Source organism: Carica papaya, chromosome 8 (assembly GCF_054855325.1).
Source record: "Carica papaya isolate Zhongbai chromosome 8, ASM5485532v1, whole genome shotgun sequence".
Taxonomy (NCBI): domain Eukaryota; kingdom Viridiplantae; phylum Streptophyta; class Magnoliopsida; order Brassicales; family Caricaceae; genus Carica; species Carica papaya.
The window spans coordinates 24854282-24880838 of NC_142316.1; the positions used below are offsets into that span (position 1 = coordinate 24854282).

Consider the following 26557-nt stretch of genomic DNA (forward strand, 5'->3'; position numbering starts at 1 on the left):
TCTTTTCTAGAAATCTGACCAATGAAGGTTGTCTACACTGCCCCTCAAATCATCATTAGAGGAATCTAATTGGTTCCACCAAACCTCAGCATCCATCGTCACCAGAATTAGCCGCACTCATTAGCCAAACCCCCGAACAGCCACTGTGCTGCTTGATACACTCTTTTAAGATTTTTTTAAAAAAAAATAAAAAGTATGAGAAGTGTTATTCACAACAGTACCAAAAGGGTACCACCCATATATAAAATTTACAAATTAATTAATATATCTATAATATTCCCAAAATCCTCCACTCTATATATATCATGCTTTAACATCAAGAATCCAAAAAAATGAAACCACCTATCCTTAATCTTGTATCATCTCAATCTCAACTCCCTCAAAAGTCCTATTGTTCCTCTCTTTCCATATCACCCACATAATAGTAAGAGGTATTAGCTTTACAAATTTTTTTTTCTTTATATAAACCTTCCCACGCCCAAATCTTCTCCCTCACCAATCCCGCAATCACCCACTCAATGCCTGACAGCTCGTAAATCATCATCCACAGTTCATAAGCCATTGGACACTAAACGAGAATATGATTACAAGATTCCATAGCTTTCTGGCACAAATAACAACCATTAACCATAATATTTCCTCTAGCCATTAACCTATCAATAGAAGACACCCATTTACGATTATATAGAGTACAACTTACACCCAATCCAAAAACCAGCATTACCACATGATGGAGAGTGCATATCTGTAACTTATTTGTTTCCTTACTTGTAGAAGGGTATTTTTTAGAAAAAAAAAGTATAAGTATCACCAAAAATGGGCGGGCTTTCGCTGTTTGATCGTTCTCAATAAAGAGGAGTACAAATGGTTCTTAGATACGCTTGACGAGTTTTGGTGGAGATGGAAACCAGGGACTTGGGCGAAACATTTGGTTCAGAGAAGTTATGAGTTATGGTTGTCGTATGGATGGAATGGTAGAGGCGAGTATCTAGTTTTAACGTTACAGGGAGACAAGCAGGCGAAAAAGATCTTTTTCCCTGGTGGTATGGAAGGGAGAGGTTGGTGGAGGTTACTGGTTGCAATTTTTGAGCTTTCTGATAGGCCCATTAATGTTTCTAAGTCTATGGCGGGAAATGTGACTGCCAAACCGATGAAACCTCAAATTGTTGTCAGTCAACATAAGCAACCTTGGTGTGTATCTTTCAATCACCCGCATTGCTCGGTACCAATTGAAGTGGTGATGGAAGTTAGGGGAGCAAAATCTTATTGGGCAGCACTCCGAGATAGCGATGGGATTTCGCACCGGGTAGGGCAGAGGAAACCCGCGAGTGTTTCGAATCGGGTTGACCCGAGGAGAAAGTTTCGAGCTAGTAATCGAGCGGCTAATGGGTTCAGTCGTTTTGGCCCGAAGGAGGGGGGGGCTTCTAAGAAAGTGGGTCGGACTGACTTATTGGGGCATTAGTCGGGTGATAAGAAAAGGTTTACTTGGAGAACAAAAGAGAAATGAATTGCGGGGCATGAAATTTTTGGGGGACCAAACCTCAACCCGAGTCCACTGAACGTAAGGGTCCTGGCCCAGGGAGAGCTTTCGGGTGCCCAAGACATAAATAGCTCCCATTGAATGGAGCATGGTATTGATTCTCAGGCTGTTACAGAAAATAACAGAGGAGGAGGACTTAGGGTTTGTTGAATTGATGAACATGAAGGGAGGTATGAGCAAAGGTGATGGCGAGTCTTCCTGGGGTAATGGTGAAAGGGCTGAAGATGATTTATGTTCGGTTTTTTCTACCATGGAGGACTTTGAGGGAGACGGAAAAATGCCAATTGAAGATTCAAAAGACGAGACAAGAGTGACAAATATGGAGATAGTCATGGTGGAAGAGGATGCACAAGCGATTGCAGCTGTTCACAACTTGGAACTAGATGAGCTCATTGAGTTGAGTCTGGAAGGAGTGACTCTGTCAGCAAGTGACGTTAACTACTGCTCTCAATGGGTTGTCAACAATGTACAAAACTGATGGGTGTCTCTCTCTCAGGTATGGAAAATTTTTCTTATATTTTCTTCTCTGAAATCGAGAGGAAGACTTTGAAGAAGAAAATTGGTTCGATTTTGAAAGATAAGAAAAAAGCTGGGGTTGGTACTTCTAGGGAGTTAAAAAGATTGGAGTCGACCATAAATTACGATGGGAGGAAAGGAGATGGTAAGGGAGTCAATGGGGTTAAGCTGATAGGTAAGATCTTATCTTGGAATGTTCGTGGTTTGAATAATAGAGGTAAACGGTTAATCGTTAAGGGTTGTCTAAAAAATTGGAACCCTCGGTTATTTGCCTCCAAGAAACCAAGATGGATGCATTCTCAAAGGAGGTCATTGACAGCATTTGGAAAGTTAAAGAAAAAAACTGGTGTTTTTCTCCTGCAGTGGGGTCGGCTGGTGGGGTACTCATATTATGGAAGGAAGAGGAGGTTAGTTGTGTGAAAATCATCAAAGGGGTGTGCTCCCTGTCATGCTTATTCAAAAACAGAAAGGGGGGCTCTGAGTGGATGTTCACTGGGGCTTATTGCCGGGTAATAGGGAGGAAAGAACATTATTGTGGAATGATTTCAAGGAATTCAGAAATAGTTGGGGGGGGGAAGGTGGGTTATTGGAGGAGATTTTAATATGACTCTGAAGAGGGAAGAAAGAAGTGGCAACAATTTTTGGGTAACGGAAGCTAATGAATTCAAGGTGGTATTGGAGAGGTTTGGGCTGGTTGATTTGCCTTTGTACCAGGGGCAGGTCGAATCAGAAATGTAAATCCAGAATTGACAGATTTCTTGTATCTTCTTGTTTTATGGTTGAGTTGGCAGGAGCTAGCGAAAAAACTCTTCCTACGCCAATCTCTGACCACTATCCCATCTGTTTTGAGGCTGATGGAATTCATTGGGACCCAATCCCTTTTAGGCTTGACAACAAGTGGTTGAAAAAGGGAAATTTCTGTAAGTTGGTGGAAGACATCTGGGAAAATTGTAGTATTCAGGGATGTGCTAGTTTCATATTTGCTCACAAACTGATTGCCTTGAAGAATTCTGTCAAAAGCATCGCCAAGGAGGAGAGGGAGCATAACAAAGTTTTTTTTAATGCTGTTTTGGCTCAAATTAATGATTTGGATTCCAAAGAGGCAGCTGTTGACTTGAATGATGAGGAAAGGAGCAGAAGAGGGTCTTTAAAGCTTCAACTATCTATACATCTGCAGGATGAAGAATTGGTGTGGAGGCAAAAATCCAGGGAGAAATGGCTGGCAGAGGGAGACCATAAAACAAAGTTTTTCCACGCCTTAGCCTCTCACAGAAGGGGAAGCAATTATATTGATGAAATCTGGGTTGATAGCAGGAAAATAAGTGGGAATTCTGAACTGGGAGGCTGCCAGAGACCCTTTTTGTCAGCTGTTTGAGGAGAAGTGTGCTATTAGACCTGTTTTGGATGGTATGCAATTCAATTATATATCTGAGGATAATAGGCGGATGCTGGAAGACAAGTTTCCGAGGATGAGGTATTTGAAAGTTTGAAATCTTGTAATGGCAGCAAAGCCCCGGCGGGCCCGATGGATTTAATATGAATTTCCTTCAATAATTCTGGGAGATTTTGAAAGCTGATATCATGGAAACATTCAATGAGTTGCATCATTCTGGTAAATTTGTCAAATCATTGAATTTCTCCTTTATTTCCTCATCCCTAAAAGAAGTGGTGCTAATGAGTTCAGGGATTTCAAACCCATTAGTTTAATGGGCTGCAGTATAAATTAATTGCGAAAGTGTTGGCTAGGACATTATCCAAGGTGTTAGAGGAGGTTATTGGGGATTGTCAACATGCTTTTGTGGGTGGAAGACAAATTCTTGATGTTGTGATGGCTGCCATTGAGACAGTTGATGATCTAATGGCTACTAAGAGGGATGGTTTGGTGTGTAAAATGGATATGGAGAAAACTTATGATCATGTGAATTGGAATTTTGTTGATTTCATGCTGTATAGAATGGGTTTTGGGTCTAAGTGGAGGAAGTGGATGAGAACTTGTATCACTACAACCTCTTTTGCTGTTTTGGTCAATGGGAGGCCCTCTAAGTTCTTTAACATCTCAAGAGGTTTGAGGCAAGGGGATCCTCTATCCCTACTATTGTTCATTATAGTTATGGAAGGCTTAAATGGGCTACTTGAGAGAGCTAAAAATCTTAATTTACTGAGGGGTGTTGTGGTGGGGAATGGTGATAACACTTTAGAAGTGTCTCATTTATTCTTTGCTGATGATATGCTTATATTTTGTCAACCAGATTTGAAAAATCTATTGTATTTGAGATGTGTTTTATTATGGTTTCAAGCTGTGTCGGGACTTAAAATAAATCTCTTCAAGTCTGAATTAGCGAGAATCGGTGGCAGCAGTGTGGCTGGCTCTTTTGCTACAATTTTGGGGTGTGAGAAGGTAAAATTCCCTTTCAAATATCTTGGGATTACTTTGGTAGCTAAATACAATGATCAACTTACATAGGAACCAATTATTGATTTATTTGAGAAAAGACTTGCGGGGTGGAAGAGAAACTTCCTTTCTAAAAGGGGTAGATATACCTTAGATAAAAACATGCTTGCAAACCTCCCAATATATTATCTTTCTACTCTTACCATTCCAGTGAAGGTGGCTAAAAAGCTGGAAACTATCCAATGCAGATTGTTGTGGGGTGATGTGGGTGATAACCGTAAATACCACCTTGTGAATTGGGGTGTCTTAAAATATCCAATTTTATTTGGGATCTTTGGTGAAAATGAATGAAGCACAAGGCAAACGGTTATGGAGATACTCGAGGGAGGCAAATAGTCTGTGGAGGAGGGTTGTTGAGGCTCGATGGGGCAAATTTATGAACTCCAGTGCTTTTGGCCGGATTTCTCTCCCCCATGGGAGAGGGCTATGGAGGAAGATTCTTATACACAAATCCTGTTTTATGCAAGGCACTAAGTGGAAGCTGGGTAGGGGGAGTAAAATTAATTTCTGGGAAGATAATTGGGTGGGAGGTGGTAGCCTCAAGGGGATATTTTCATGAATCTTCAATATTTCACAATATGGCTGTTTTTTAGGCTTACCATCGGTCAAATGGGAATGTGGTTTGGTCCATTATTGTTAACAGAAATCTAAATGATTGGGAGTTGGAGGAATATGAAGGTATGTTGCAGCTTTTGGCGGAACAGAAACTTTCCTGTGTGGAATCTGGAAAAAAATGGCTTCTTTTCTGTTTCTTCTTCTTATCAGTTCTTGTGCAAAGGGAGAGATGTGTGCAGGATGGTCATTCCGGCTAAACAAATTTGGAAGAGCTTGGTTCCCCTCGTGTGTCTTTCTTTGCTTGGGAGGCTTGCTGGGAGAAGATTTTAACTACTGATAAGCTTAGAAACAAGGGCTGCATTCTAGTGAATAGGTATTATTGCTGTCTGAAGGCGGAGTAAACTTGTAACCACTTATAATTGTGGTGTCCATAGCATTTGGTTTGTGGTCTTTTATTTATGGGTTGCTGGGCATTAATTGGGTTATTGCAGGCTCGGTGGGGGATGAGATATGGGCTTGGGATGGTTTAAATGTAAAAAAATAAGTTAGCTAATATGATCCCATTGACAGTTTTTTGGGTCATATGGAAAGAAACGAATAGTAGAGTGTTTGATAGTGAGATTAGTAGCATGATTAGATTAAAAGATAGGTGGTTGCATTATTTTGGATCTATATTATTAGGGCATGATATTATTGAAGATGTGGATTTTAGGATTGTCATTGATTCTCTAACCTTATTGTAAATTTTTGTATGTAGGCGGTATCCCTATTCTTGGTACCTTACTAATAGACATTTGATACTTTTTATTTCAAAAAAAAAAGTATAAGTATCATTAAATCTTAGCACGAAAAGAGTGCCACCCATGTACAAAATTATTTACAAATCAGCTACTAAATCAATAAAATGCCCAAACTCGTCAAAAGAAAGAATGGGATGCCCCAAATCCAAAAACACATGGGATGCCCCAAATCCAAAAACCCCAACACCTGGAGCCATCTATCGCTAACTCTACCCAGATCATCTTCTTTTCCTTCAAAAGCTCTCTTATTTCTCTCCTTCTACACAACCCAAAATATTGTAAAAGAATGAGTTCTACATGCTTCTTCTTTTGCTAATTTATTTCCAATCGCATAACTCATCCTTGACTGATCCTGCAACTGCCTACCCAAAAAAACCATAGGCCATTGTCTATAATTCATACGTACATGGACACTAGAGCATTATATGATCGCAAGACTCAACCTCCCTTTTTTGGCTACATTGTGGGTTAAGGCCCATGGGCATCATTCTACTATTAGCATCTCTAATCTGCATCAAAATTGGGAAGCTTTAATTTCGAGGAGATAGTTCTTTCTTATGCTTGCTTTTCTTTTACTTTTCTAGCTTGCAAATAATTTCTTATTCTCCTTGACTATATTCTTCTTTGCCTTCTCTATTAATAATACCTTCTTCTATCCAAAAAATAAGAGAAATTTCAAGATTTTGTAGAAATGCATGCACGATCTATGTACACCCTAAAACACAAAGAAGTCTAATCCCGTGTTACAAGATCAATCTATTAAACTATTAACACTTTTTATATGCTACAACAATTCACACCAGCCATAATCTAGCTTAGCCAAACATCAAAATTAGCAGGCTATGGACTTACCAATCCTTGAAGTTCAAGTAGCTTGAGAGCTCATAATAAACATATGCAGCAGCACCATAAGCAGCATCTTTGAGAAGCAATCCAGGAGTGATTTCAGTAACTGAAGTTGGGCAATTACTCATTGACTCTTGAAGGATAGAAACTACAACAGGACCTAGCAGCTAAAGGCAAAAGAAGATAATATATAAGTACACATATCTTTGTAAGTATTAGTAAATTGAAGACAAGTCACACAACTAAACAGTCTCCAAGACTAAAATGCCACCTACTTGGCTGCGATTTTCAAACAATACAATATACAAAGCTTCAGCGCAAGGCCTTAGTTTTTCTGTCCACTGAACCATGTCCTGCTCATGATGAAAAGATTCAGGGCTTTGGTACCACTGCTCCAAATCACTTACAGTTAGAACAAAGTACCTGTTGAGATATCAATAGAAAGTTTTAATCAAATTACTTCCAAAAAAAGAACACCAAACAAGAGAGATAAAACCGTGAAGGTGCTTTTGTAGATGATAAGATATTCTAGACCCACAGGAGGTGAAAATGCATGAATAGTAGCACAAATCAGGAAAGTAAATATTCACTTAACAGTAGCTCTTCAAATCACAATAAACGAATGCCCTTAGAAGGACACACACTAGCCACAAAGTTCTAAAGGCAATCAACAATTTCCTGCCATGCAATGGCTTAGAGAACATAAGCCTAAACAACCTAAAATAGCATCATCAACAGTAGAGAGAGAGAGAGAGAGAGAGAGAGAGAGAAAGTCTTTGTTCCACAGTACACAACCAACTTTCTCTGATCAGTGCTGCTGCTCGTCGGTGAAACTTTCTTGCTCCCTATGTCGTTATCTTCCTCTAGGTGATTCTTGGTTGTCAATAGGAAGTTCTCCAACTTGGTCTTATTTGGAGAAAGGGAGAAATTTGTCAACATAGGCAAAGATGGAAGGGGTTTAGAGTATCAAAAGTTTTATTTAGCATGGAGGCTTGGTGGTTGTTTAGTATGTTGGAGCAATTTTTTGGGAGAATGGGGAACCTTCATGAGTTAGAAGTATGGTAGAAAAAACACAACCCTTGTGGGTAGCGCTTAGTGCAAACATAGGAAGAAGGTATTTGGCAATCACGGGAAGAAGGCAACAGAGACAGAAGAGGATTTATATCCTGGAGAGTATGGCAACAGACAGTTAGCGGAGTTTCACAGAGGCCATAGGAGGGCTACTGGGCAGATCCCTTGCTCCACCATGGAAGACTAGGGCAGAAAAGAAGAAGACAAGCAAAGCTAGGAAAGAAACTATAGAAAAAGATATTCTGGCATCTGCGAACTGGCCTGTCTAGGATGTTACTAGGATGTTATAAGATCCTTAAAATTTCTTTGGAGTTAACGGTCAATGGAAAGAGAGGAAAACCATATGCAGAGGCAGTAAAGGAGATCATATTGAGGCTTGTATGGTAGATCATGTTATACCACCATTCAATAGTAGATAACCATTTTCCCCATGTTTTTGGTTGATCATGAGTCATGCATCTCAGATACATCTTCAAGCATTAATTAAGTCATTCAATCTGACCATCTATTTGAGGAGGGTACGCAGTGCTGAAATGAAGGCTAGTTCCAACTGTTTTCATCAATTCCTTCCAAAAGGAACTTGTGAACAAGGGATCTCGGTCTGATACTATGACCTGCGGCACTCCATGCAACTTATGAACAATCTTCATAGAAAAATGAGCTACCCTGTGAACCAAAAAAGGATGTCGAAAAGGAATAAAGTCCATTGACTTGTCTCTTTATTCTCGGACTTGAGCAGTTATTCAATAGAATCCATCGATATATGAGTCCAAGCCTGGGACGGTACAGGCAATGGTTGTAAGAGTCCTGGGATAGCTACCTTTTCATCTTTACAACGTTGGCAAATATCACATTGTTGCATCCACTGAATAACTTGTTTTTTCATGTCGACCCAATAAAAGTATTGTTTGACTCATTCATAGGTGGTTTTGATCCCCGAATGACCACCTATAGCAGAGTTGTGGCATTGATGAAGGAGCTGATGTTGTAAACTTTCACCATTGCCGACAAATAACCTTCCCTTGTATCGTAAAAGTCCATTAGAAAGGTGGAAAGATGGCCTACCATGCGGAAAAATTAAAAGTTCTATGATAAGTTGTTGTACATCCGAATTACCTTCACAACTTTTGGATACCTCACATACCTAAGCAGAGCCGATAGCAGTAACAGTGTAAACAACTTCTGTAAAAGTATCTTCATGTTCCCTTCTGAATAAGGCATCTGTCACTATATTTGTGGTCCCTTACTTATATTGTGTTAGGTAATTTAACCTCAATAGTTTCAAAATGTCCTTCTGTCGGACTGTAGAGGATACTCTTTGATCCAGTAGTACTTAAGGTTGTGCTGATCTATCTGAACGACGAAAGGAAACCCTTCCACGTAACGCACCATTGTTTGATTGCATACAAGATAGCTGAAAATTCTTTCTCGTATATGGACTTGGATTGGTTTCTAAGATCCAAGGCTTTGCTGATAAAGACTATGAGTTGCATTTCTTGCATTAAAACAGCCCAAACTTCAGAAACCGCAATACGGGACAAGCAGTAATTGCTCTTTTTAGTTGATGGAAGACTTTTTCAACTTCAGGATTCCCCTTGAATGCTCTTTTCTTTAACAAGTCTGCAAGGGGTTAATTAAGAGATAGGTGGTTCCATATTTTTGGATCTATGTTCACGGGGCGTGACATTGTTAGAGATGAGGATTTTGGGTTTGTCATTGATACCTTAACTAGAATGTAAACAATTGTACATGGTCAGTACTCCCTTGTTTGGTGCCTTGTGAATATATACTTCTTTAATTTTTTATTTTAAAAAAAAAAGTCTGTAAGGGGTTAGGCCATCACTTCATATTACTTGATGAATTTTCGATAATACCCCGTTATGCCCAGAAATCCCTAAGAGTCTTAAGAGTTTGTGGGCTCCGCCAATTGACCCTGACCTCAATTTTCTTGGGGTCTGTTCAAACTCCCCTTCCCGAAATGATATGTCCTAGATATTCTGCTTGAGTCTATAGGAAACAATATTCAACTTTTTTTTTTGCATATAACATGTTTTTGTAGCAACTACAGTACCATTACAAGTTGATACAAATTGTTCTTATTTGTTGGACTTGTAGATGAAGATGTCGTCAAAAAGTTTTCCAAATATTCTCTAAATATGTGATTTATGAGAACCTAGAAGATAGTTGAGCGTTAGTCAAACCAAAGGGCATTATCCTAAACTTATAGCGGCCATGATGAGTTCGAAATACTCTCTTATGAATATCTTTTTCTTTCACACAAATTTGATGATATCCTACTCTTAAATCAAATTTTAAAAAAATAGAGACACCATGTAATTCATCAAGTAATCAATGATGGGAATGAGCAACTTATCTTTAATTGTCAGCGAGTTAAATTCCCTAAAATCCATACAAAATCTCTAGGTTTCATCCTTCTTTTTGACTAGTAAGAATATAGATGAGAACGGGCTGTGACTAGATCGAATGATTGATTCCTGTACCATGTTGTGTACTTGTTTTCTATTTCATTTCTTTTCAAAGAAAGAATGTCTGTATGCCCGAATATTGACAGTTGCTCCTTCTTTAATAAGGGATATAGAATAATCACTCCTGGGTGGCAGTAGTCCCTTGGATTCCTCAAACACATCCTTGAATAGTTGCAGCAGGGACTTTAGGGTCATTCTGGGTCAGAGTAACTCTGTCTTCTTGATCAACTTCCACAATTAGGAACATGGTCCCCCCTTCCATGTTGTTCTTCTCTTTGTCGCAATTCTCGGCAGTGGTCTCTTTCACGTCCTATGGTGTCACCTCCTTTTAGAACTATGAACGAGTTGGCATAATGAATTTTGATGGTGGCATGCACAAAATTGAACACTATAGGACTAAGCTAGTTCATCCAGTCCACTCTTAGTATCTGCCGAGTTGAATTACTCGAAAATCATACCTGAATTTGTAACATTACACTATTCAGGTAACATCTAGACACACAACACCACTAGTGATTTTTTATCCATTTGCCACCACTACCATCAGTGGTTTATCGCTGACAACTTGAATTCTAAACTCCTTCAGCCACATCTTCATCCAAAAACGAGTATGAACTTCAACTATCTAGCAACTAGTAGCACATCACATTCAGAGAATGCCCTCTAATTTTAAGGGTATTGTTTTGCTAAAACTCCTTCCATTGCCTGTTTGGATAAAGTTCCTATTGAATTTTTTTCATCCATTCTCACTTTTTCTGGCACCTTTTCTAATAAGTCTTCCTTGGTAGGGTACGTCTACTGACATCATGATTCTATTTTGGCAATAGTGTCTGGGAAAATAACAACCACCACATTTGTAGCACGATATTATTGATCTTTTGACTTCTGTTTCTCTTCCTGCATGTTTGAATTTTCAAGTTGTCGTTTCCTTCTAACCACCGGATGAGTAGGTAGTGCTTTCATGAAAATAAAAGCTTCCCGACATTTTAATTATGGATTACTCTTGCAACAAGACTTACTCAAAAGCTTAATTAAGCATGCGTGACTTGAGCAGTCTTATCATAGGCTATAACTCTAATTTAAGACCATTAATGAAACTAAGTATAAAGAATATCTCAAAAAGAGCAGGGTTGTCTGCATTCATTAGAGCACACAAATGCTCGAACTGTTCCTAATATTCTAGAACTTGCACCAATTTGTTAAATTCTTCAAAAAAACTCTTTTTGTGAGTTGCCCCCAAATTTTTGATAAAGTTCCTTCACAAAAAATATCACATTCGAGCTCTTCAGCTTTCACCAACTACCCATGGAACCAAATGTCTGCCCCTTCACCAAGGAAGAGTGACACTACCTGCACGTTTTTTTCCTCCGGTACTTTGTGTACAAAAAAATATTTACCGCATCTTCGGATCCAAGCACCGGGATTAATACCCTCAAAAAGTAGAATTTCTACTTTCGGCAACTTGGCCAGGTTGGTCAGCGACTAGAGGAATGTGAATCAGTCCGGTTTATAGTAAAGTTGGAGGACGGGTTCGGGTCAGTTCATTTGTTTTACCCCCTTGACGGGTTGGACCAGTTTTAGGATTTCTTTTATTTTCAGAAACCCATCCTTTCTTTTCTTCTTCAATGAATGCGAGGGGAGCAGGCAAGAGCCCCTCCTGCTCGATCAAAGTGGCTACCACCAGGGCCACCGAACTCCACCTCCTGGTGCGGCAGCTGCCGTCCCATGCCCAAATTTCCCCTTTGATCGAACCCATAATGACTCAATTAGTCCCCCAAAGACCTTAAATCATGCACCACAAACCATAAACTAAAGGACACCACAAAAGGATATGGTTGCAATATTCCGCTGCGTTCATGCATAAGTAACACCTGTTGACCATAATCTGACCTCTTGCCATCAGCTTATCATAAAAATACTAAATCAACATCATAAGACTCCATGGATTAACTAGATGATTCTAATGATATATTGATGTTTAGAAAAAAAATTTCCAAATCATAATCTCAAAGCAAACAAAAGAAATGAAATATTCTCATGCAAGCATTTAGCATACATCCAACCAGATTTGGAGCAAACTAGCGCAAGCAAACAGAAACTAGAGTATTTATACCTTCTTATCAAAACATTGCACAAGAGTACTATTCGCTCATTAGGTAGAAGTGAAGCCAGAACCCCACCAACAACACTGGAAACGTTTTTTTTCATCTGCTCCAGCGTAATTCCACTTTCGTCCATCACTCGACCAGTAAGACTGGGCTTGTATTCTTTACATTCAAGAATGCATTTCACCATCACCATACACTGAATTAAGAATTCTTCAAATGACAATAAGTCTGGCTCTGGATCTGTTATCTTATTTAAACAGAAATCCACAACAGTTGGAAGGACACATTTATCACCAAATGAATAAGGATGTCTGCCCTGAATTGCAACCAGAACCTTCATCAATTTTCTACATGCCCTTTTCACAAATTCCCAAAATTTAGGATGTCCCTTCTGAAAAGATGAATCTGGAAGAACACCAATGAGAACGAATTATATACCACAATATTTGGAACCACGATTTTAAGATGATTCAGCCTCTTTTTTCTCAATTAGTAGGGAGATATCTTACCAATGTCAACTAAGGCAGCATTTCAAGTTATAGTAGGTTTTAGTCACCATTACTTTTTATACTTAGCAATATGGCAGATATTAGAATGGAAGTAAACTTCCTTACACCACAGAACGAAATTTATGCATTTTGCTCGCAAATGCAAGAAAAGGTTCTTTTTGAATGAATTGCAAGAGAAAGAAAATGGCACAATATAGCTTGTATGTTTGTGCTAATTAAAAGTAACTATTATGCAATTTAGACCTTTTCTTTTTGTTATTTCACTCTTCCCAGTTCTTTTGCATTTTTTATTTGGTTCTTTTTTATTTTCAGGGTGAGACATTTTTTTTTCATGGTGAGACATTTAACACAGGATGAAATAATTATAGTACTTAAATCCTCCAAACAGAAAAATAATAAAAACACAAGGTTTACATAAAGAAAAGAAAAACTTTAAATACAAACAAGTGTCTTACAATATGGAAGAAATGATTGGATTGAGTTCAAGAGAACAGGACAAACATCCTTGACTTGTCGGACCTCCTGAATGATAGAAACACGTGAGTACCCTTATTCTCATGTTCTCGCCAGGTAAATTTTATATTAACACAGAGAAATAAGAAAAAATATAAAATTTCAAGATCTGTTGAAAAGGAAAAAAAAATAGCAAGAGTTAAATTTTTTTTTTAAAAAAAAAAAAGAAGATACCTGTACGCATTTTGCATCACTTGGAAACCCTGAAATTACCAGTTGACGTATTATCTTCAGACACCAAAACCACCTCTCACATGTCAGATAGAGCTCATCATGATGCTGTTCCAGAGGATTTGAATTATAGCTCTGAGCAATTGTTGAGAAACCATGTAATATGGTTTGCACATCAGTCTGCCAAAGGTGCCAGCTATAATCAAAGAAATGGGATGTGATCTGCGCAAGAGGTTTGTCATGACTTTAGTCCTTTAGCATGAAATAGATCAATATTTTTTCAGAGTAAACAAAAAGAAGCTAAACCTCCAAACAAATGATATGATAGAACAACACAAGAAAATAATAAAAAGAGCATGCAGCAAGCAACCTATACCTCTGCATAGTTCCTCTGATCTACAGTTAGACGTTTGGTGGACAATTCCTTCAAGGTTCGAAAGAGAATCATAAAGATCCTATGGGAAGTAAGAACATCTGCTGATTGGAGTTGTTGTGCTAAAACAGAAAAGACCTCAGGCCTAAAGTCATCAAATCAGATTCAGTAAATCTCAACAAAAGAGTACTGAAAATGTAGGTCACATTATATAAGAAACCAAAACATTCTTCGAAGAGCTGGCAGCTAGAATGATAGATTAGTCTTATAAGGGGATAAGAATTAATCAATAACACAATTTGTTGGATCTCGTCAAAGAAGAATTCAAGTTGGGATGCATTTATTGTCTATACTGTAAGAGGACAATGTCAAAAAGATTTGTTCAACTATGCCCAATTACAGCCCTTTTCAGGTACTACCTTAAACTAAAATGTCCTTTAACCAATCATACGTCTAACCACATATTTCCTTGGAGTAAAACTTATGTCCAGTCGTGGAGGCATATGACCATTAAATGCAAAGGAAGAATCATATAAGTATAGATGTGCTTGCAGTATGGCTTACAGCAAGCCAAAGCTGTTAATGAAAGTATCAAGCTCAATTTGATCAAAGCTTAGTTCATACGTGGTTTGATGACTAAACTTTGAACTAAACTTCAGCTTTTTAATCTAACAAGCAAAATACAAGCCCACAAGTATCTGAATCAAAACTACCGAACATGTTGGGTTGCATGTACATATATACATATTTATACATCTATATCATATATAATTTATATCATTTATTCTTTGTAGGAAACTGTTCAAGCCTTGAAACATGCAGCATGAGATTTTCTTGTTGGCCATGAGATTGCTTTTCAAAAAAATCACTGGTTCAGGCTTGAGTTTGCATTTTAGAAGATGAGAGAGTTATGGAGAGAGGAGTTAATAGTTATTGAGGTTAAAGGGAAAACAAACAGAAAATAGTTATGGAGATTTAAGGGAAAACAAAAAGGAAATAGTTATGGAGATCTAACAGAAAACAAGGACCACCTTATCATTTTAGAGAAAACCATGAATGACAAGTATCATCTACCGATTGGAAGGGGATACAAGTGATGTAATACACTTGTCATATGAAATAATTTCTCTATGTTCCATACTGCAATTATGTAAGACTATGTAACGTTGCTAGTTTGAATAATTTTTCATGAAAACCCAATAGGAAGAGGAGAGCACACCCCAAGATAGCTTCCTTTTACTTAAAAGAAAAGGAGAAAATGTCAAATAAAGATAGCTTGCTTTCCTTCGAAGCTACTTGGGAAAGTATTTAACTATAGAGAGAGGGGGGAGGGGGGGGGAGAACCAATGAGAGATTTCATGCAAAAGAATGGAGGAGACTCTTGGATGTCTCCAATTGTGGTGTACATGAACCTTGAAGCTTTGGGATATAGCAATATGCTTAACTAAGTTAAAATAATTGTCCTTTTTTTTTTTATAAAAGGAATACCATTAGAAGGGAAAAGTACATAAACTAAAGGAGTATAAGCTATCCTCCAAAAGAAAAAGAAAGAAAGCAAATGCATTATTGATACAAGATAGCAACCCAAAACTTCCGTGAAATGGAAAAAGAAATTTCCCTAAGGAAATCATGGATTTTAGCCCAAAGAGAAGCCAAAAACACCATCCTTTTCCAAATGTCATCAAATGACTGATATGTTTGCCTAAAACATTTTGCATTTTTCTTGAACAAAATGAGCATAATCCAGCAAAAGCAGGCAATGCCAAAGCATGTTTTGATCCATACTCCATCCAAAACCACATCAAGCCCATAGTTGTTAGTTCAATCATAAAAGAGCAATAGAAGCCACTTATATAATTGCTCAATCTCACATTAGAGAAATATATAATTCTTGAATTTTATATAAAAGTTCATTATTAACTGTTAATAACTAATTTCATACACAATTAGTTATAAACAATATAATAGCACCTCATTATGAAACGTCAATCCCACATCACAGAGACACAATTACTGGGTTCCTTGGAAAGACAACTCACTCATTATTAATAATTAAGCTTGAACATTTGATTACTAGTGATTGGTCCAGATGGTTGTTGCACTAGTGTTTTGGACTCAAACTGCTACAACTAAAGTATGAGAATCAATTCATTGGTCCTTTCTCCATCTTTTGGGTCAACTGGGTAAAAGGAACAAGGAGGTTTTGAATGGGAGGATTCAGAACTTCCAGTGAGGATTCAATAGTAATATTCCCTAAAATGAGATACAAAGAACCTAACCCTTGTCAAATCTTTCTATTTAATATGCTAAAACCCAAGACTAGCAACGTAATCTTCTCGAGTAGGTTGAAATTAGAATGACTTTCAGCAGAAGCCGTTTTAAAGTAAAATTGAGTAAAGAGAACTTTTTGATTCGTACTTCTTGTCATTATAAATTATATGAAAAAAATATTGTTTGTTAAATTCAAATATTTTTTAACATTAGATTAAAGTCAAAGCAATATATACAATCCTATTGGATGTAACTATACAGTGAAGCAACAAATTAAAAAGACATACCATTCTCTAGGATAATCAATGCGAGCAATTTTGGAAATGAGCACAGCCAACATCTCAGCTATCTGTATTGAAAAAGACAAGGAAAGCAAATGAAATTAGCAAGCAAACTACTAAAATTCAAATAAAATACACACAATATGAAGCAAGATTCATTATTATACAGAAAATACACAAAAGATCATGAACTACAATAGATAGATCACATATAGTTAAAATAACATGGAATAGATGTATTACAATTCAAAGATGGAGAAGCTCCTAGCAAACAGTTGTCATGTTATTTTAACTATAGTGATCTAGATGGAGAAGCTCCTAGCAAACAGTTGTCATTTACATAAGGAGGCAGCTAAGACTCCTGATCGTATGCTATTTTGGTGTCTTCTTTCTTACCGCCTCTAGTGTCTAACTTTCCATTTCCTCAACTTGAGTTAGATTGGTGTTGGTTGCTTTAGAAAAGTTCTAGGCTTAGCAAAGTACCGGAGTTGATAAGAGAACAACGAAGGAAATATACATGATCCCTTTATCTTGTGGTCTATTTGGAGGAAGAGAAACCGAGAGTTTTTAAGGATGTCACTTTTTCTTTAATGGATTGTGAGATAGGTTACCTCTTTCTTTTTGTTTAAGGAGTCCAGTAACGGCTCAGGTCCTAAATTCATCTAAAGAGGGACTTGAGATTCAATCTTAGTAACCAAGAGAGAAGAACTCAAAACTCTTCTGCATAGGGCCAAGTACTCGACCCAATGAGCACCCAAAGAGGTCCAAACCTTGTGACTAAGTATGGGTCAAGAAGGGGAAAGGCTTGTGCCCAAAAGTTGCCCAAAGAAATGTCCAAACTAGATCCAACTGGGCCTGGAGATCCAAGGCAAGACAAAAGAATGGGCTTGAGGCCCATGAGAGAACCCTGTGGGCTTGAAGAATTGCCAAGAGGGATGGAAGATCAACCTTTAGTCCGAAAAGAGACGGATTCAAGATCTTTTTGGCCAAGGCAGCATTCGGCCCAAGAGAAGGCCCAAGAGAGGCCAATCAGCCTTGAGGAGAATGGCGGACAGCATGTGTCATGCATGTGACCTGCCTTCGGCACATGTGCGAACCACCACATGTGTTGGAAGCTCACCCACATATGCCGAGCCATCGCCCGCATGAAACAGCACGCCAACCATGCAGACGGACAACTCCGTACGCATGCAGCACGCGTGAGCTTACAGCAAGCCGCACACTGCACACATGCCACCCAGCAGGCCAGACGCCCAGTCCGTGCCCAGCACGCACGCAACAGCCCAGCCTGCCCATCCCCAAGCCCAGCAGACCTGCACGCAGCAAGCCCACAGGTCCAATACGCGTTGGCAGCACAGCCGCGCGACCCGGACAGCCTACACACGCGACCCGCATGTCCATTTTGAGCTGACCCATGCAGCAACCCGAGTACCAAAACCGGGCCGACCCACGCAGGCCCATGACACGACCCGTGTCTCCCGCTTGGAGCGACCCACGATCCAGCTACTGCCATGTGGCTTTCCATGTCCTTTTATCCAAAAATTCACATAAGCTAATTTTGCAATTATTTATTAATTTATTTATTATTATTTTAATATAAATCCATCGCTTATGATTATTTAATTATTTATCTGAATTCTAGATTAGGATAGATTAATATTTTATTATTTTTCAAGTGTTTATAACCATTTAGAACTATACCAAGAAAAACCTATATAAAAACACTTGAATTGAGAATAAAATTAAAGTTTAGGCTTTTTCTTCGATTAGCAACTTGCTAATTTTTTAACTTTTTCAAGTTATTCAAGAAGCAGGAGTCTTCAGAAATCTTGTGGAGCCAAGGAATAGAAATCAACTTATCGATAAGTTCGTTGCGTTTTTCTTTATTTTTAATTCTCTAGTTCTTGTTTATGCATACCTTATTAGGTGTTATAAATTCAAGTAGAGGGAGAGGTTTTCTAAACGGTTAAGTTTCAATATTGCATAAATATGGTGGGTTATAGGAGTTGATTCGATCCTCCCCATACCCTACCACGTCAATCCCTATGTGCTTTGTTTAAATTATCTTAGTTAAAAAATAGTTCTTTGGGAAAAATCCTATTATCTCTACCTGTCCAATAACGACAACATCAAAAGGAGAATTTCCCACGTAATTGAATTCGGAAAATCATTACTTTACTCAAAAGCTTTTTCTAATGTGCAAAGCAACAGGAGTTTGAAAGTTAACTTTAGAGAATCTCTTACAGAGAGGACTGGTTATGGTGAACAAGTGCTACTTCTGCAAGAATGATGAGGTGACTGGAAACCATCTTCTCTTATGGTGCCTTTTGGCTTCTCGTCCTTGGTATGTGGCATATAGTCTCATAGGGATAAATTGAGTAACGGTTGGGTCAGTTAAAAAAGAGATTTGGATAGGAAGCATTGTGACTTCAAATTAAGTTGAGTGAGTATTAACGGATGGAAAGCCATTTATGTTCGACATTGAAAGGAAGCGGTTTACAGCAGGGTGGCAGAATCTAAGCTGGGGAAGATTGAGCATCTCAGAACAGCTACAATATCAATGCTTCAGCATTCATCTTGATTATAAATGGATTCAAAACGTGCAGATCTGGGTCCAGGATGTGTTGGACAAATAAAGCAGGCGTTCTCCGATCACTCGGATGCCTTATGGATATATATTAATAGAGCAATAAATGAATAATTCAGGGAGATTCTTGCCTATTGCGAATTATGTTGGAAATCAGATGAGGGGTCATGTATGCATCCCAGAAGGGTACCAAATGATGAGTTGGCAAACCATACTTGAAGCCCTGGACAGATTTGGATCAAGAGATAAAGGCATGCAGAAACCAGTCACTAAAAATGACGCTAGCTAGAAACCCTCTACCACTATGGTGGCTGATTCTGCCATACTCAGGTCTTGGTGCGTAGAGGACGCATCAGCAAATAGGAGGGAATTTTGTTTTTCATAAATGCAGGAATTCAGCCTGGAAATCTTGTGTGGGATAATGGGATGGAGAGATTTGTCAAAGAGGCAGTTACGGAGGATAAATATTTTATGGAAAGATACTCTTCAATTATTACTGTTGACTTCCACAAGTATAGGAGAGCTTGGTGGAAGAATAAGAAAAGTTGAAACCAACAAATATTTTTTAAACATATTCTCTTAAATGGACAGATACAAGGCAGATTTTACACCCCGTGAACATAAGGCAAAATGGGCCACCTTTTGAAAGGCTCAAATGCACGCCGGATACAGCATTAGAACAGCCCAGCATCTTCCAAAGGCTGGATGAAGAAGGCCCGACTTTAGAACCCAGGCAGAAAGAGGGAAAGGCTATCCAGGTGGTAGAGTAGGCTCCCTCATTGGCAGCCCAACCATTCTTTCACGCGCCAAACTCAAGTTTGGCAGCTCAAAACAAGAAACCCTAGAGGAACAATGAATGGAAGGAACGCCAGTAGCGCTGCCAGCGCCAGTTGGCCATTGGTCCACCTCGACAAGGCCAAAACATCATATGGGTGCCTAAACAGACGCCTAACTCAGCCAGTCTTCAGATGCCTGCCGAGGACCTTCAGTCCAAAACAAAAGGAAGAACTAACTTCGACAAAGCCGAAAAACCTCAAGTCGACAGGCCATCATGACCAGGCGACGGGAGCTTCGTCGAAAGTCCATCATAGAGGCCGACCCATACAAAATTGACCCTCCAGCACGTTACGTCATTAGTGTATTTCAGGAAAACCTGGGAATGTGAGGAAAGGGGAGTGGCCGACATGAAGCTCTCAAGAGGAGATGGATGTCATCCTAGTGCTCCTTAGCCAGCCAATAAAGGGTCAACATGAACAGAAGCCAAGACAGAATCTTAGGTCAATTCTGATGAAGATTATTCAGATGACGAACTGCTGTTAGAAGAAATTGAGGTGGAAGAGAAAGATGAGGAGGAGCTAGAGAAGATTGTCCAACAAAAGGCTACACAAGAGATATTCAGGAAATGTGGAAGGGACTCCAATTCAACTTTTGAATTCTTTTCCCATTAATACCCTTACATGCGGTGCAGGGACTAGTGGAGATGCGGACCTATTAGGCAAAGGCATCCTTTCCCTATTCCCGGAACGAACACGATACGGTTTATCAAACTTTGACAACTGAGAGCAAGGAAATGACGAAAAGTGTTATAGCCATTACGTTAATGATGATTAACTCTGATCAGGATAACCTAACAGATCTCGTGAATAAGCTGCCACAAGAGAAGAGATGAGAGTAATAGTATCCCTGCAGACATATATTCGTAGGAAAAAACGTGTACAAAAGATCATAGAAGAATACCATACCAAGGTAATTAAGGGAAGTTTGAGAAGAAAATGGGAGGTTAGGTAATCCATGAAAATGACCTGGAATGTTAACGGTCTAGGAAATGTAAGGAAGCGGAAGCAAATCAAAGAAGTGACAATGAGAGCAAACCCAGATATTGTAATATTATAAGAGACTAAAAAAGAACAAAAAGATGGTATCTTAGTTAGGAGCCTTTGAGATAGTAGATTTAAAGATTAGGTGTTCCTTGTCGCATAAGGGGATTTGAGTGGCATTTTGATAATATGGAATTCCAGGGTGGCTACTAGAGTTGATATTGTTGAGAGAGTTCACTCATATTCATTATTTCTTGCTGTCACAAAAGGATGTTGGTAGATTATGAATATTCATGTACCCACTACGTATAGACAACAGTCCTCTCTTTAGGAGGAATCATCATAGCTTTCAAGGCTATGCACACCTTTTCAGTGTCTTGGAGGGGATCTCAATGCATGAAGATGACTTCATGGAAAATTAGAAGACAAAAGGATGACTATTTTGATGCAGAACTTTAATAGCTTTATAGAGGATTGAAATTTGAGATATTCCTTTAGACAACACCCAATTTACTTGTTCAGTGATGTTCAGTGAACAGAAAAGAAGTAATCTCTTCGCACCTAGATTGACTTCTAATCTCTACCCACTGGGAGCATAGCTTTCCTAATTTAGTGTAGGAAGTTCTTCCACATTCATTGTCAGAGCTTCCCATTTTTAGTTAAATCCTAGTGGATCAGATGATACTCTGTTCAAATTTGAGAATGTGTGGATTTAATACCCTGATTTCATTAGGTTATTAAGAGAGGAGTGGCAACGTAGGACAAACGAAGGTTGGAAGGGCTACAAATGTATGTAGAGATTGAGACACTTGAAGGGAAAATAGAAAAGGAAGTCTTGGGAGATGTGAGATTGCAAAAGACATAACTTCTTACTAAGATGAGAGAGTTAGATAGGATGATAGTAGAGGGTACCATTTCCGAGAGTCAGGAAGAGTGCCCTTTAGAGAAAATAAATGGGCTGGAGAAGGTTAGGATGCTAGAAGAGAGATGTTGGCATCAGAAATGAAAATTAAATGGTTGAAGGATGGGGATGCAAACACTTGAATGTTCCATAGAGTTGCCAATGGCCAAAGGAGGGAAAGTGCTATAAAAGCGATTTAGAGAATGGGATTGTGGAAAGGAAAACAAATGCCATAGGGCGGGAGCTAACTCAATATTACATGAAACTGTACAAGGAAAAAGAGGACCATAGGCCATTGTTAGAAATAGTTGATTGGTACCTATTAGGGACGAAAAGAGGGAGCAAATTGAAAGACCTTTTGAAGAGGATGAAATAAAGGGGCCTATTTGGAGTTTATGTGATGATAAGGCCCTTAGACCTGATGGTTTCGTGATAGAGTTCTTTAAGGAGTGTTGGCACATAACTAAATGGGATATGGTAAAAGTGTTTGAGGAGTTCTATCTTATGAGAAGATTTGCAATAGTATGAACTCCATTTTTACCTCAATGCCCAAAAAGGATAAGTCCATGAAGGTATCCGATTATCGCAAATTAATTTAGTAAATTAGGATATAGGGAATCTGAAATCAAAGAACCTATCTTTATTGGCTAAATGGTTGTGGTGTTTTCCATGTGAACCAATTTCTTTGTGGCATAGGGTTATAACCAACGTCTATGGAGTGAACGGAATAGGTAGGGTGCCTTAGCAAGGAGATCTGCAGCTCACCTAAGTTCTTGGAAATCTATTTGCCAAGCCCCACTCCATCTTTGCCTCACTTACTCCTTTCCATGAAGGAGAAGGAAATAGAGTCATGTTTTAGGAGGATATATGGGTAGGGGATCAACCTTTAGGTAACAAATGTCCTAGATTATACAATCTTTTAGCCAAACACAATACTCACGTGTCCAACCCACGAAACAGAGGGGAGAGCACCCTGGAATTTTCACTTTACGCACAATAAATAACCTTTTTGATCGTGAGTCTTCGGATATGTCATCCCTATAAACTACTTTGGAATCCATTCACTTTTCACCATAGTCTAACAGTAGATCATGGATCCTTGAAACATCGGGTATGTTTACTTGCAAGTCCTTGTTCAATCACCTTTTAGAAAAAGTTAATGACTTTCCTTTCCACATTGCAAAGGTTTTTTAAAAAGCTTCTAAAGATTTGAGTCTTTTCTTGAACAGCCATCCATCAGAGGCTCAACATAAATGAGATGCTTCAACTCCATCACTCTCATCGTGTCTTCTATCCAGACATCTACATAATGTACTTTAGAACTAGTGAGACCCACTCCCAGCTTTTCCTACATTGCAACTTAAACTGGAGTTTATGGATAAAACTGTTTAGACTGTAAGGCATGGTTTGGGTGGTGAAGTTTTTTTTCCACCAATATAAATGGGGAAGGGATGAGAGATGAAGCTCAACCATTGTGGCAAGGGGCAATTTTTGATGGTCTTTGGTGCATTTGGCTAACAAGAAAACAGAGAATCTTCCAAAATCATACTACTTCTGTTAATGAGCTTTGGGATAGGACTACCTTCATAGCAACATTGTGGGTTAAGGCACTTGGACATTTCCCCCATATTGGACACCGCACTTCACCAGAATTAAGAACATATTATCTATAGCGTGCATGTTATTACAATCATGTAATTGCTTCTCTCTTGTGTTTTTAATTTACTTGAGGAAGAGACCTTACCCACCATTCTTGTATTTGATTCTTTTTTACTCTTAATAATATTTTTTCTTTTATCAAAAAAAATGTAAGCCTTATTCCTTTGATCATCTTATGGTTATTTGGAAAGAAAGAAAAAATCTTTTGAAGGCATAGATTTTTCTTTTGGTAGAAGCAAGGATGTTTGGCTCCAAGCACTATGTGTTTTGATAAAAGGATGATATTTTAAGGATACTAGGAAACTTGATTGATATTTTGATAAATATGTAAAGACTTGTAAACGAATTGCATCCTCAGCGCTTTCATATATAATACTACTTTTTTTTGGAAGAAAAATGTTATCTTATTTCTTCCTTCAAAAGATTGATGTATAATAGATCATTCCAAGATTTAGAGAGAGATTGACTTGGTGCTTTAGCTATAAATAAATGCAAGGACTTCAACCAACATTCTTCTACTATTTATGGTATTTAGGATAGGATTATGTCCTTAGCTTCTCCCTAGACTAACGAAGGAGTTCCTCTTTCTACAAGTCTAAGGGATTGGGTTGCTATATTCTATTAACACCTTGATTTGTTTGCTTTTTGCATGTTCTCTATTTTGCATTTTGAATGATAGCTTACCCTCCTCTAGCTTGTATTTCCCCTTTCTTCTTTCAATTATATTTTCTTTTCCATCCCAAAAAAGAAAATATGTATCTCCTGAATATAAGACAAAATATTTGGAAAAAAAAAACAAAACAAAGAAGTTGATAAGACCTGAAAATTTTCTTCTCTTAGATGAGATAATAATTTTCGTCTCAGATGCATTTTCTCCTCGCTGCTTATTCCCCTGAAAACATGTCAATATTAAATTATCAACAATAACTAACAATAGTAGGTCCTGTGCACCACCATACTACATTCCTTTTGTAAGAGAAATGGCTTAAAGAAGTTATTAGCGCAAGCAAATGGCCTCAGCCTGATATTTGTTAGTCCTCTTTGTGGAGGAGATATCGGTTTTAATTCAGGAAAACCAAAGAATAAAACAATCATCTCCATCATATTCACTGTGATCAAAACCTAGTAGTGAAATCTGGTTTCAAACATATCAACAACTAATAGCAAACCATTGATTCCAGACCTTATGTTTTTTGTTCAGAGGTCATTCTAACCAGTCTGGATGGAAACTGTATTGATTTTTTAGTTCTTCTGGATGATTTTGCTTCCTTCTGCACAGGGGTGGCACCGCCTTGGTGCCTCTTTAATACATATTATCTTTATATCACAAAAAAAAAAAAAGAATAGTAATCTGGTAGCCTCAAGATTGGTACTGCACTACTTTGGTCTCATCCATGTCAACTCTGGTCCTTAGAGTTTAGTCATTAAATGGTGCCTCTAAGGTCAAAGATGACCCCTCTAAGGTATCTCCCACAGCTTAGCACACCGTAGGATTTCTTTTTGATAGAATACACTATAAGATTTCTGCCCCCATCATATTCAGAAAAAAAAAAAAATATATATATATATATATATATATATATATATATATACAGTATGAGATTTACAAATTTCTTACGATGAATCGCGCCTGTGCCTCCAATGGCGATTAATACTGTTCTTGAAATACACCGATGCCAACAATCGAACATCCACATGAGACACCAAATCCTTTGAAGTAATCACTTCCTGCGTGAATAAAGACTAAGCGCCGCTGCACAAACTAGTAACAAGTACATGTACATATGCATGCAAATTAACAGGCATTGAGCAGAGATTCCACACAATATAAAATGAATAAAATAAAAATGAAACCCTAGGAACGGAAGATTCTACAGATAAGACAGAAATACCATGAGGCAAGAGCAGAAACCGGGTCGACTTTCAGACATAGAGAGCGCCGTCTCGGCTGGTTTACGAATGCTCTCGTCGCCGCTCATTGAATTGGAAAGCAGCGAGTACATAGCTGGCAAATCAGAAGCAGAAAGCGCCATAGCTATCTTCTACAAAATATGCGTTCTCTATTTCCCCTCTGTCTGCCTGGAACCCAAGGTAAACAAATTGAAACCAAATTCGACCAGTTGGATCTTGAATCGGTAGCTTAATTTTTTTCAACGAGGCTTCACATAAAAATGCATTTTCTTCTTATTAATAATAATAATATATATATAGAGAGAGTTGATGATGAAGGTGATAGTGACTGTGATGACGTGCTCTGGATGGAGAAAATGGAAGTGAAGGGCGATCGGGAGAATCAAGAGGCTGGTCGAGGGGCCTTCGCTATATGCTGCCACCTCCTCTGCTAGTTCTACTAGTAGCAGGAGCTGAGTGGCTTATATCATGTTAGAAGGTCCATTGGATACGCTGTGGGTCTCCCTAGCCAATTTGGCACCTCAGTTACTCAGGCTCGGGACTCATTTTTTACTAGTCAGATTACTGGAAATGAAAAATAAGTCCATCTAATTGCAATATTTTCCAAACATTTCACCAAAAAATGCAAACATGTGTATACTTGAAATACATATATAGAATATATGTAAATATATATTCAGCCATCAGTAATTTGTGATAATCACCTTTGTTTGCTTTCTGGCTTTCTGGATAGAGTAATAATTATCTTGTATCTGTGTATTATAATGTACCTTTCATATTTATATCCGTTCAAACATACAAATAATATTTATTTTATTTAAATGTATTTGTTATTATATTTTTATATGTAAAAGAGATTGTATTTTTTAAATCTTTTTAAATACATTAATCTTAAATTTTTATTAACTTTATTTATAATTTTATTGTATAGTCCTTGTCACGATGACATAGTAAAAATATCGTAAAATTTTACCGGTATGACAATTATATAGACTCCACATTGATAAAATGTCAACAAAAACTCAATCCAATCAATCATTTTTCCTTAATTCTAACTCCTCATTGCTTCTCCCATTATTTGTCTCATCTTCAACTCGAAACAACTAATTTGAATCGAAAACGTATAAAGATCATATTTGATATTTTTTTATATTTAACTAAGATGTGTCTTCTTTTATATTTTAAGATGT

General features: G+C 38.1%; 1 protein-coding gene across 6 annotated transcripts in view; it reads right to left on the reverse strand.

The window, feature by feature from the left end:
- LOC110809472 (ARM repeat superfamily protein) overlaps nt 1-25817 on the reverse strand; it is a 41929-nt gene extending 16112 nt beyond the window's left edge. For 3 of the 6 annotated variants that reach the window (XM_088210179.1, XM_088210178.1, XM_088210177.1), the window contains exons 1-10: nt 25349-25816; nt 25075-25184; nt 24276-24348; nt 16499-16560; nt 13944-14085; nt 13571-13789; nt 13339-13405; nt 12380-12779; nt 6985-7132; nt 6716-6876 (exon numbers count right to left, since the gene is read on the reverse strand). In XM_088210179.1, the coding sequence (XP_088066305.1) occupies nt 6716-6876; nt 6985-7132; nt 12380-12779; nt 13339-13405; nt 13571-13789; nt 13944-14085; nt 16499-16560; nt 24276-24348; nt 25075-25184; nt 25349-25489 (1523 nt within the window). In that variant the 5' untranslated portion in view covers nt 25490-25816. Of the gene's footprint in view, nt 1-6715; nt 6877-6984; nt 7133-12379; nt 12780-13338; nt 13406-13570; nt 13790-13943; nt 14086-16498; nt 16561-24275; nt 24349-25074; nt 25219-25348 lie in introns of all 6 variants that reach the window. The other 3 variants (XM_088210180.1, XM_088210182.1, XM_088210183.1) reach the window with 3 other exon arrangements.
- Between the last annotated feature and the right edge of the window lie 740 nt (nt 25818-26557).